This window comes from Plectropomus leopardus, chromosome 19 (assembly GCF_008729295.1).
Source record: "Plectropomus leopardus isolate mb chromosome 19, YSFRI_Pleo_2.0, whole genome shotgun sequence".
Lineage (NCBI taxonomy): Eukaryota > Metazoa > Chordata > Actinopteri > Perciformes > Serranidae > Plectropomus > Plectropomus leopardus.
This window is the reverse complement of record NC_056481.1, coordinates 29,114,237-29,128,005: the sequence shown is the minus strand read 5'-3', so window position 1 is coordinate 29,128,005 and position 13,769 is coordinate 29,114,237. Positions and strand designations below refer to the sequence as shown.

At 39.7% G+C, this 13,769-nt stretch overlaps 1 protein-coding gene across 1 annotated transcript in view; it reads right to left on the bottom strand.

Moving 5' to 3' along the window:
• The window catches only part of LOC121958428 (RNA binding protein fox-1 homolog 3-like), a 518,131-nt gene that overhangs the window by 100,596 nt on the left and 403,766 nt on the right, over positions 1–13,769 (bottom strand). The window contains exon 4 of the mRNA XM_042507330.1: positions 13,189–13,335. Coding sequence (XP_042363264.1) covers positions 13,189–13,335 — 147 coding nt within the window. The remainder of the gene's footprint in view (positions 1–13,188; positions 13,336–13,769) is intronic.

The window sequence follows — 13,769 nt, the reverse complement described above, 5'->3', positions numbered from 1 at the left end:
CAGATGGCCTCATCTTCCTGCAAATGAACAAGATGATCTAAGGTTCAAGGGTACAGGAGGAGAGGACTACAAACATGCTGACTTTATTGTACTTAGCAATTTTTCAGAATCTCTCAGAGGCATTTTTTTTAAGTAGCAAAAATGAAACACATTTAGAGACTTTGTGACTGTGATCATCAGGGAAAAAGGAGAAATATACTGTCATTTTTTCCCATGCTTTTTGCTGTGAATAAGCCTGCAACAGAATGTATTGCTTTTTTGAGGGCTTTACCATACTCAAAAACTCATGAAACTTTGCACACTTATGGGGACTGGTGAAAATGTTTGTATTGTATAGGTATCGTGTATAGGTGTCAAAAAATGAGCTCAGTAGCACCCCCTAAATGCCAGCCCCGGCAAACCATTTCATGCAGAGGTATGAAAATTAGGTACATAGGTACATAGAACATGTCAGGACAGACAAAAAAGCCTCTTGGAACCATACTCTGAACCCAACAGAAAGTCAGCCATTTGGAATTGAAATGTCATTTTTTGCGATTTCAATGAAGCAGCCCCCGCAGACCGTTTACCCTAGAGCTACGAAACTTGAGAAACTTGTTCAAAACCCCAAGACCTACAAAAAGGCCTCTTAGAGCCATAACCTAAACCCAACAGGAAGTGCGCCATTTTAATTAGAATTTTCATATTTTTTGTAATTTTAGTGTCCGTTTCATTAAACACTTGTCCGACAGATTTCATCTGATCGACTTCAGATCTGGACACCAGTATTTCCTAAAGTTGGTGATGTTAAATTGTGACCAGTTTTGAATTTTATCAAACCCTGTTGCCGTTCTGCCACGTTCTTCGCCATAAATAAGGAAGTTATGTTTGAGGGGCTAAAGATGCTTAAAAACTTAGAAACGTAGCATGCATATCGTTTTTTGCTGTGATGTGCCAAAATATGCTCTGTAGCGCCACCTACTAATTTTCAATGAAGCAGCCCCCGCGAACCTTGTAACCTAGAGCTACAAAACTTGTGTAAAAACCCAAGACCTACAAAAAAGCCTCTTGGAGCCATGCCCTTAACCCAACAGAAAGTCCACGATTTTATATTTCAGTTAAAATTTTGGGCAAATTTTTGCAATTTCTGCTAGAGCCTGACTGATTTTTCAATATACCTATATTATCATGTGATATGAGCCTTTTACAGACATAATGGAACAAATTAGCCTCTACACATATTTTTTTTCCCCTAATGCGCTGAAAGGAAAGCTCTGTTTACAGACCATATAATGCAGAAAATGATGCTGGGTGGTTTTGCAATTGTTGCATTCTATAGTTGTCCAGCAGATAGAGATCTTACTCCATTGTTTACACTACTCTCAGCACCGTAAAAGCAGCATATTAGACCACATAGTGCTCTGCCACAATCACACAGGCTTGATCCCTTTTCAAAAGTATCACAGCTGCGGCTTTAGCTGACCCTAGTCAGCTAAAGCCGCAGTATCCAGACTCCAGACTCCACCATTACATGGAGGAAACACTAAGTAACCTAATGATTAGAAACTTGAGAAACATATTTAAAACCCCATGACCTACAAAAAAAGCGTCTTGCCCTAAACCCAAAATAAAGTCCACCATTTCTAACTTTAATTATATTTTTGGCCAAATTTTTGCCATCTCTGCTAGAGCCCAACCGATTTTTCAATATATCTATATTATCACCTGATCTAAACCTTTTACAGACATAATAGAGCAAAATTATCCTCTGCACCTATTTTTTTCCCAAATTCTCTCATAGTAAAACTTAAGCACGGACATAAAGCAGTAAATGATACTGGGGTGCTTTTGAAATGGTTGCATTCTATACTGTGTCCAGCAGAATGCGCTCTTACCTCATTTTTGACACTACTCTCAGCACTGTAAATCACATGCACTACAGAGCAGCAGAATAGAGCACATACAGCCAAGGCACAATCACACAGGCTGGCTTCTTCCCCTTTTCACACCTGTCACAACTGCAGCTGTGCCTCTGTCTCTCACACACACAGACAAAGAGAGAGTGTCAGAGAGTCACAAACACCTCTTCTAAAGACATTTCACAGGTATCCAGCTCCACCACTGCATGGAGGAATCACTTACTTACTGTTGTGCGCAGTGTTACCCTTTCTTAGAGAAACGCAGTTGCATCAGTTGGCGTCCAGCAGGTAGCCCTGACATGCGAGGAGTTGCGAGGGCCCGTTCACTGCTGCTTGCAGCTTTAATTATTATTATTTCGTCTAAAGAATTGCTTGCTCAAAAACTCATGAAACTTGGCATGCTTATAGGGACTGGTGAAAATTTTTGTATTTTATAGGTCTTGTGTATAGGTGTCAAAAAATGAGCTCAGCAGCACCCCCTAAATGCCAGCCCCGGCAAACCATTTCATGGAGAGGAATGAAATGTTGCATAGAACATGTCACGACGGACAAAAAAGCCTCTTGGAGCCATACCCAACAGCCTAAAGCCAACAGCCTAAACCCAACAGCTCGACTCCCATTTTGAATTGATTTAATTTTTTGCGATTTCATGGTGATGGAATTTAACGTAATAGTCCTATTGATTTCAACGGATTGACTACAAAATTTTGGAAATCCCACCTTCAGATGTGGGCAACCCTAGACCACAGTTGTTGTCTTTGTTGAACGGTGTGGAAGTTATGAGGCCAAGAAGTTACATGTTTCGCCACGAAACAGGAAGTAGATTTTAGATCTATTGTATATAATCCAATCTGCCCCAAACTTCACATGCTTGATGATAGTCCCGCCCTGAACACATCTGATGACAACCGTTATCATTACTTATAGCGTCCCCTACTGGCAACATGAAATGTCAGGGAAATTACATGCTTTCTTTTTTATTATCTGATTTTATCTGATTGACTTCAAATCTGGTGATAAAACCTTTAACCTTAACCTACCTTAATGATGCCTCACTCTGAAGTATAGGTTGACCATGAATGCTGTTACCATGGAGACCCAGTGGTTGACGCCAAAGAGGAAGTTGTTGTAATTTCACTTTGCATCGACTGATTGGCCCCAAATTTCACAGCTGTGATCAGGCTGCAACCCTGAACACATCAACATGTCATTGAACTATGCTACTCACTGTGCCACATATTCCAACAGGAAGTATGGCTTGTGACACAATTATCCTTTCGACCAAGATGATGTAGATTTTGTGTGTCCAAAGGAAGTAATTCTGATCTGTATGAGGCATCTAATTTGCATGTTCTGCCATGAACCAGGAAGTAAACAAGAAGTGGTATGTAAGTCTGCTATAAATGGTCCAATATGATCCACACTTCACGTTTGATAGGAGTCACGCCCTGAACACATCTGTATGACAATTTTAAACAAAAATGAGAGCACCATCTATTGGCACAAGAAAGGCAAAGTTTTACAGTGAGATGTCCAGCTCCTAGCAGGTTGACTCAATTGATCTCAAATGGTCTCATAAATCTTTAAGATGTTGATGATGTTAAAAATTAATATTGAAAGTTTTTGCTGAAAGGCATTACCAAAAAGTCCAATTTTGATGTTTCGACATGACATCAAAAACTGTTGTAACTTCGCCCCACATGGTCAGATCTTTACAAAATTTCACAGATTTGATAAGAGTCCAGGCCCGAAGACAGCTGCAGTGCACTTTTGAATCTTACTCGCCACCTATTGGTAGCAGGAAGTTACTTTTTTTACTCTTTGATTTTTCCCCTGTAGCAGGTTAACTTAATTGACCTCATATCCAATTAGAACACTGTAAAGACCTTCATGATGCACAGAAATGACACTTTTGAGTTTTCATCAAATGCTGTTGCCAAAGTTACGCATTATTCACCATAAAACTGGAAGCACTTTTTGAGAGGCAAGGCATGCACCAAAACTCACCAAGCTTAGCACACACATCAGAAGTCCTAAAATTTGATATTTGATATGATTTTTTTTGCACTGATGTGCCAAAATGGCTCTGTAGCGTCCCCTAGAGATTTCAACAAAGCAGCCCATGCAGTACATTTCACCTAGAGCTGAGCTTGGGAGGCATGTGTCACAGACCAAGACCTACAAATAAGCCTCTTGGACCCATACCCTAAACCCAACAGGAAGTCGGCCATTTTGAATTGAATGTGCAATTTTGGCGTGTTTTTGTCCATCTTCAGGACTCGCGATTTTCCGATCTTCTCCTACAGATTTCATCCGGTTGACTTCAAAATTTAGAAATCCTCTCAGAAGGCCTGGGACATCAAAAGTTACAACATTTATGAGTTTTTGTCACATCGTGTGGTTATTACTGGGCCAATCATTTCCATGTCTCAACTTCACATGCTTGATGACTGTCTTGCCCTGAACACATCTACATGACAACCATGACCATTATTTCCAGCGCCCCCTACTGGCAACATTAAATGCAATCGAAATTACATGCTTTCTTCTTTGATGGACTGCTCCTTCAGATTGTATACGATTGACTTCAAATATGGTGACAAAACCTTTAAGACCTTAATGATGCCTCCTTCTGAAGTATAGGTTTTCCATGAACGCTGTTGCCATGGAGACCCAGTGGTGGCTGCCAAACGGGAAGTTGTTGTAACCTCACTTTACATCGACCAATTGGTCCCAGATTTCACAGTTGTGGTCAGGCTGCAGCCCTTAACACATCAACATGTCCTTTAATATGATACTCACTGAGCCACCTACTGTCAACAGGAAGGATGCCTCGTACCACAACTATCCTTTGATTTTCATAAAATTTACGTTTTGTTCGACAAATTATGTAGACCAAGAGGCCACAGATTTTGTGTGTCCAAAAGAAGCAATTCACCATGTGAAATATCTCACTCAAGGGTCCAAACTCTCAGTATACTTTTTTAGACTTTCACTGAAATGGATGATTGTGTCATTCAGAGTCCTGCCAGTAGCCTCAACTTGCGTTCCTGTGCAAATGCCCATTCATCGCTGCTTGCAGCTTTAATTAGAAAGATATAAAATAAGAAAGACAAAGTTTTACACTAAGAGGTCCAGCTCCTAGCAGGTTGACTTGATTGATCTCAAACTTGTGTCAAAAAATCATTAAGATGTTGGTGATGATGGAAAATGAATATTGTCCAGTTTTGTTGAAAGGTGTTCCTCTGACGCCACGGCGAATTTCAATGTTGCGACATGACATTTCCCAGATCTTAACAAAATTTCACACATTTGATGACGGTCCAGGCCTGAAAACATCTCCAGCACAATTTTGAATCACAGTCAAAGCGCCCCCTAGTGGTAACCGGAAGTTAGTTTTTTTACATTTTAATGTGTCTCCTGTAACAGATACACCCGAGCAACCTCAAATGCTCTTGTAATGCTGCACAGACTTTCATGATGCACAGAAAAAATACTTTTGAGTTTTCATCAAACGCTGTCGCCATAGTTACGCACTATTCGTCATAAAACAGGAAGCAGTTTTTGAGGGCCAAGTCATGCACCAATACTCACTAAAAGTGGCACAGGCATCAAAAGTCCTAAATTGTGATATCTGATATGATTATTTTGCATTAATGTGCAAAATTGGCTCTTGTGTACCCCTAGAATTTCAATGAAGCAGCCCCCGCAGACCGTTTAACCTAGAGCTACGAAACTGGAGAATCATATTCAAAAGCCCAAGACCTACAAAAAAGCCTATTGGAGCCATGCCCTAAACCCAGCAGGAAGTGCGCCGTTTTAATTTGAATTTTAAATTTTTTTGTAATTTCAGTGTCTCTTTGGTTAAACACTTATCCTACAGATTTCATCTGATCAACTTCAAATCTGGACACCAGTATTTCCTAAAGTTGATGATGTTAAATTGTGACCAGTTTTTATTTTCATCAAAAGCTGTTGACGTTCTGCCGCATTCTTCGCCATAAAACAGGAAACTCACGAAACGTGGCATACACATCAATAGTCCTATGATGTGTTATTTGATATGATTCCTTTTGCTGTCATGTGCCAAAATATGCTCTTTAGTGCCACCTACTAATTTTCAATGAAGCTGTCCATTTAACCTAGATCTACAAAACTTGGAAAACATGTGGGCAAATTTTTGGCTAGCACCTGACTGATTTTTCATAATACCCATATTATCACCTGATATAAGCCTTATACAGACAAAATGGCGCAAATCAGCCTTGGCTCACATTTTTTCCCATATGCGCTGATAGGAAAACTCTGTTCACAGACCATATCATGCAGGAAATGATGCTGGGCTGTTTTAGAAATAGCTGCATTCTATAGTTGTCCAGCAGATAGAGCTCTTACTCTATTGTTGACCATAGTCTCAGCGCTGTAAAAGCAGCAGATTAGAGCAAATCCCTGTTTCACACCTCTGGACGCTGCAGCTTTGACTCTACCTCACACACACACAGACACACACACACACACAGAGAGAGAGTAAGAGTGAGACAGAGAGAGAGAGAAAGAGAGAGAGTCAGAGTTCGCTCTTACTCCATTGTTAAACTACTCTCAGGATTCAAGGAACAGTCTTGCAGAAAAGTGGACGGTGGTGCAGTCAGTCAGAATGTTTTTACGGTAAGCAACATTGAAATACATACTGTTATGTAAAAAAAACAATGGCCTCTTCTTTCTGCATATGAACAAGATGATCTAAGGTTCCCAGGTACAGGAGGGGAGGACTACCAACCACCTGACTTTATTGTATTTATCAATTTTCCAGACCCTCTTAGCAGCATTATATTTAAGCAGCAACGAAAGACACATTTAGGGACTTGATTATCAGGAAATAGGAGAAATATATTGTCATTTTTTCCCATATTTGTTGCTGTGAGTGATGTTGCCCACAACAGTGTTGTAAGTGGCAGATCTCAATGCACACACAGGCAACACACACACACACACACCTGCTAAAGTGACTTAGGTCATCTCCAGCCTTAGCACTACATAGAGGAAGTACCCATTCACTGCTGCGCACAGTGTTGCCCTTTCTCAGAGAGACGTGGTCGCATCAGTCTGCGTCCCGCGAGTAGCCCCGGCGTGTGCGGAGGTGCGAGGGCCTGTTCATCGCTGCTTGCAGCTTTAATTATTATTATTATTTCATCAAATGAATTGCTTTTTTGAGGGCTTTGTCAAACTCGAAAATTCATGAAACTTGGCATGCTTATGAGGACTGGTGAAATTTTTTTATATTTTATAGGTGTTGTGTATAGGTGTCAATAATGAGATCAGTAGCGCCCCCTAAATGCCAGCCCCTTTCAGCCCAAACCATTTCATGTAGAGGAATGAAAATTTGGAGGTATATAGATGTCACAACGGACAAAGAAGCCTCTTGGAGCCATACTTTAAACTGAACAGGAAGTCAGCCATTTTGAATTGAAATGTCATTTTTGTGATTTCATGGTGTTGGAATTTGAAACAATAGTCCTACAGATTTCATGGATGGACTTCAAAATTTGTAATTGATGTGGCCAGATTGTGACCAGTTTTGATCTAATCTTAATGGTGTGGATGTTATAAGGCCAAGAAATTACATGTTTCGCCACAAACAGGAAGTATTTTTTTAATTTATTGTACATGATCCAAAATGCATCAAACTTTACATGCTTGATGACAATCCTGCTTTGATCACATCTATATGACAATTTTCATCAATACTGACAGCACCACCTTTTGACACAGGAAAGACAAAGTTGGTCCAGAGGTCCAGCTCCTAGGAAGTTGACGTGATTGATCTCAAAATTGTGTCAAAAAATCATTGAGCATTTTTGCTTAACAGTGTTCCTGTGACGCCACTGCGAATTTCGATGTTGCAACATAACATCAAAAACTGTCATAACTTGACTCCAGATGGTCAGATCTTAACAAAGTTTCACACATTTGATGAGAATCCAGGCCTGAAGACACCTGCAGTGCAATTATGAACCGCAGTCATAGCGCCCCAGTGGTAACAGGAAGTTACTTTTTTTACACTTTGATTCCTCCCTGAGAGCAGGTTAACCCAAGTGACCTCATACTCAGTCATAATACTGCAGACTTTCATGATACACAAAAAAAACCCTTTTGAGTTTTCATCACATGCTGTTGCCATGGTAATAAACTATTCACCATAAAACAGAAAGCACTTTTTGAGGGGCAGGGCATGCACAAGAAGGCACCAAATTTAGAAATCCTAAATTGTGATATCTGATATTATTTTTTTGCATTGATGTGAAAAATGGCTCTCCATTGCCCCCTAGAAAATTTTAATGAAGCAGCCCCCACGGACCATTTAACCAAGAGCTACGAAACTTGAGAAACCTGTTTATAAGCTCAAGACCTACAAAAAAGCCTCTTGGAGACATGCCCTCAACCCAACAGGAAGTCAGCCATTTTCATTTCAATTTTCATATTTTTTGTAATTTTAGCCTCCGTTTCAAAACAAACTAGTCTTACAGATTTCATCTGTTCTAGTTCTAGTACTCCATTGTTTATCCTTTTACTCTGTAAGCACATGAGTAGCATAAAGCAGGAGAATATACTGGATGCTAATGCTGTCAGTCGAGAGTTGTTTTCATAGTAAACCACATTGAAATCCATACTGTTAAGTTAATAAACAATGGCTCCATCTGGACAAGACGATCTATGGTGCCAGGCTGACGTGAGGAGAGGACTATTAACATGCCGACTTCATCACTATTTAGTGATTATTTGGACCCTCCCGGCGGCATTATGTTTAAAAAGCACCAGGACAGACATTTAGCAACGTATTCATATCACCATGGAATATGGAAAGAAATATACTATCATTTATTCCCATGCCTGCTACGCTCACTAAATGCGGAACATTTCTATAAGAGGCAGATTATAATAAAGCCATTAGGCTTACTAAGGGACTGTTTTGTATATACATTTTGGGGAATGTTCCAGTCTGTAGTTACACTATAAATCAAACAGAATACTCCTCCACCCTTATCTTTCCCCACTGTAGCCGTTATTAATAACTACGTTAGAATGTTGATTTTGCACTCGTTAATGTAAAAGGGGCACCACTCTCCATTTACGAGAAAATTGGTTGGTGTGCGGCGGTCTTTGACTGGCCTTGGTGTCCTCCTCGGCAAACCAGTAAAAGTCTTTAAACAAAGTCTTTCAGGACAGGCAACTGATGCTGATAGTTTGTGCAGCAGGTGTTGCTTCTAGATCCATGGCAGAGTTGATGGCGAATCGCGGAGTGTCCTTCTCAATTAAAACTCGCAGAAATAATCAAAAGTAGTCCCATTGGGCTGACAAAGTCACTTGAAATTATTAATTTGAGTTTACTTAAAATGAAATGCAAGGGTGTCTTTACTGACCAAAAACTGGTATAAAGAAAAGCATCAAAGAGATTTGAAAAGAAAATGGCTTCAAAAGTTAAAGTTCAGCAAAGCTCTGGTGAGCTCTTGTAAAATTGAAGAAAAGAAAAAGGTGTGAGCGAGGATACAAGAGAAGCGCCGTGGTGAAAGGGAAAATAGAAAGAAGTGCTGAGCTGAGAGCTCACTAAGTTTTAATCTATGAATTTTCGGATGCTAATGGGAGGCGGGGTAGCGAACCTTCGCACCGAGCGACCACACATCTGGCATTTAGTTTTGGAGCACCTAACGTGATTTAGGAGACATTTATTTCTCATGGCTACTTTGTGATGAATTACTCAATTTGACTCATTACATATAAAATCACATATCTCATCACCACTATGGTCCTATTGCAGTAATTACAAACATATGCTAGAGGACCTAAAGGCAACTATGAATGTAACACACAGCTTTGAAGATCCTTGGTTTGGCCTTATTAAGTAATTACACATAACATTTCTTCATTCATTCCCTTGCTTTGCTTTTTTTCTCCCAATATGGACTATAAATAACTTAGTAATTACTGAGATATAGGATTACCGTTTAATGTTATACAATAAATGCAAAACTCAATAGAACTATAAAGTTGATTACGAAATTCCGCATAACCAAGGCCACTAGATGGCAGTATGGCTCCATCACAGAAAAGGAATAAAATATGATTTTACCTAACTCCCTCAAATTACATAATAAAGACATGGGAGTTGGTTCTACTTACTCATTAAAACACAAAGATGAACTTTAACCTACTCGGGAGAAAGATTAGGGAACTAGGTTTACCTTAATTCACATTTTTTTTCCAAGTGGTCATGTTAAATGCTGGACTTAACAAAAGAATGTAGAATGAGTTTACAACATGTCCTGCCTCTGTCATCTCAGCAGGGGGGGGAAGAGGACACGAGACTTCATTATTTGTGTCAAAGACAAGTGACAAACAGTTGTTCTTGTAGGTCTGAATGACCTCAGGAGTTCATTTGGATGTCTTAACACCCTGGTGTGAACTGGAAGAGACCCCATGAAACTGTTATCTCTCATGGCATCTTGAGCATTAAAGCGTCAAAGGCTGACACTTTTTGTGGCTTAAAAGCAGAACCTGTTTGCAGATGTTAACTGGGGAGTCTCAACAAAGTTAATTTAGAACCCTCTGTTAACTCCTCTCGGGTTCATAAAACAGTTTCTCTTGACCATTTGTACTGGGTTGAGCTCTGGAGTTCCCCAGAGAGAAAATGTAAAGACCACACCAAGGTAGTCCACTACACCACTGAGAGGTTTAGTAACACATACCAATTTTATTTATCACGATAATGTGCGTGATCACTGTGCGTTGAGATCATGGTAAAAACTGCAGGCGGAGTCTAAAAAAAAGACACCCTCTGCGCACCAAATGTGATAAAATCTGGAGGTTATTCACCACACTGGCCAGTAAATATTTGTGCCAAAATAGTCACATAATAAACTCTGCTGAGTCTACAGTACATTTTTAGAGGCGCGTAACATTGTTGATCTGTGCCGGTGTTCCTGTTGTCTCTCTGTCATTTGCACTTGTGCATGAAGCTGTCTCGAGCTCTACTCGTTCTGCAGCTCTGTTTCCAGCACGAGACATCACCTGATCTGTAAACTATTACCATCAGCTGGTCTGTTGGAAGCTAACGCTGCATGCATACTGACGAAAGTTATGAGATATTAAGACAGAGGACCTGTAGTTTCAGCCAACACTGCAAACTCTTTTTGGCTCTCACATTGACAGCGTCAGTGCAGTAGCACAGTAGCTTATTCCAGTCCTACCTTTCACAATAAAAGCCCTGGACGGATACACAGCATCACAGCTTACCAGAGGAAACTCATTTTCACGCAAAGGCTGTGGTGATGAGACTTTTATGATAACTTTGACTTTACATTTCTCTCTGACCTCCTCTTTAAGTTTGCATAGCACCTCTATTACATTTATTGAAATAAATCTATATGTGAGGGAAAAAAAGCTTTTTAATATTTTGTCTAGTAAAAAATATGGATGGCTGGTAGATTTTTTTTCTACCAGCCAGATTGGATGGTTAACCAAAAAGATGACTATCAACTGTAGCGGGCAACAGTTGATAATATTCCAAAAGACCATAGGAAGCTGCTGTCATTTGAGTTTGCATGGTCCAATCCATCTCAGACTTCATATGCTGCGTCACAGCGTTCCGAGTGTCACAGCCTGAAGTCATCTACATGTCAATACTTTGTTATAGCTCCACCTACATACAACAGGAAAAAGGCTTCTCCAGCCTCAGCACTACAGTGGGGAAACACTAATTCACTGCTGCGTGCAGTGTTGCCCTTTCTCAGAGAGACATAGTAGCATCAGTCGGTGTTCATTCATTCATCGCTGCTTGCACCTTTAATTGTATATTGATGTGCAATTCTTCTGCACTTTTTTGTATTACCAAAACTTAAATAAAAATATTGTTGAAAAAAACCCAAACATGTTTACATGCCTTTTTAAAGTACAGTTTTAATTGGACAACTGCAATAATTCAACTTTTTCTATCATGAGTTTTTCTAACATCATGATCCTTTTACAACTGAGAGAGGACTACGGACTAAGTTGCCATAATGCCTGCTAAGACAAATGATTTCAAATCTTATGATTTCTGTCTAGATGGTCTGTACATTGGCAAAGCAAGGTAATAACTATGTTGTCTCTTTCCTACATTTGCTTGTGCACTAAATGCGTCTTTGACATGGGTGAAAAGAAGTGGAGCATCCAGCACTCCAACTCTTCAATGACCACTTAATGACGGGCAGAGGAGATGAAACATTAATAAGCTCTGCCTAATTTGGATTAGAGGGCATACAGGGGTAAAGGTGTGAATTATATACAGCTTCATGGAGCAAGGCTTGTGAGGTGGTTCAGGAAAGACAGAGCTTTGACACCAAACATACATGTATAATAGATGGAATAGATGCTCTGAAAATCACCAACAATTAATCAGTACATCATGACTTCACTGACTGAAATATAAAAGATACACACACACACAGGCCATTTTTAATAGATGGCCCAGGGTGTCAAATTATGTTATCCCCAATGTCCATCTGACATTGCACAACATTTCCATCGCAGCTTTTAAAGAAAATCAGCTGTCCCTGTAGCCATTCTGTCAATATCCACTGGACACATTAATAAAGAGTCTCACTTGCTTGCTTTACTCTCTACACCCAGTCTATTTTTGCCAAACCAGTTTGTGTGTCTGAAGTCTTAAGTCCACTTGTGAATGAATGTATAACCTCTGGATGGCCATATTTACTGGCATGTCTCTTAAAATAAATATAAACCCTTTGAGACCTAAGCAAATTGGTTTGATTTTCTGCAAAAACGTCGGGAAACACAATGAGCGAACTAACAACTCATTAAGTCCAAAAGTTAGCCAGAAATTAATAAAAAGGTACAAAAAAATTACCTGAAAATAAGCAACAATGAAAAAAGAAAAGAAAAAAAGCAGAAAATAGAAAAGTATAAAACAAATAAGAAATGATCCAAAAAGTACAGAAAAATATTTATCTATCTTGAAACTACAAGTTCTTACTACCAAATTACATCTTGGAAAGAAGAAACAGGTGAACATTAATGTCATCTGTTCATAACTGTCTTGACCCTCTATTGAAGATTTACTTAATTTGCTTTTGCAGTTCTAATATTGAATATCTTTGTTATTTATTTTGTTTGACTATATTTGCTACAAGTTCATGTAGAGTAGATCTGTCATATCAGTCATATATATATATATATATATATGATTGTCCTGTAGTGTATCTGTGTGTGTCTGTGTGTAGTGCAGCTGTCATCTCACCCCGAACATTTGCCGGAGGTCAGGGTCTCGGAAACGGAAAGGAATGTTGGAGACATGTAACCTCTTGGGCTGCTGCTTCTCTGATGAATCACTGGACTGCAGGTGGAGCTGCTGGGATCCCTCCGTCTGTGCAACGTCCTCTGGCTGCTGCAGGGAAACACACAGTGGGCCACAGATTAGCTCCTATTGTGTTGAAAAAAAAGATTCTTTAAAGTACTAAAAACAAAAAGACACAAGTGAGAGGAGGGTTGTTCAACTTGATGTCCCACATTGAAAACTAGAAGGAGCTGGAGCACCATGACAAAACAGATCCTGTTTAACAGAGGAGGATTGTTCAGAGCAATGCGGTAAAATATTCAGAAAGTGGAGAAGTGTGTTAAAATGAAAGACGAAGGGAAGGGGGCATCAAAGAGAGTTGTTTCAAACATCACTCCTTCTATGGAGCTTTAAATTTGTGGTCAGGGAGAGCTCTCTTCCTCTCCCTCAGCTCTCCTGACACTGCTATGTGCCCTGGGTGATTCAGGAAGCTGTCTAAGAGGAATAAGGAAAGCATTAAACAACCTGCAACATGTCTACACCAA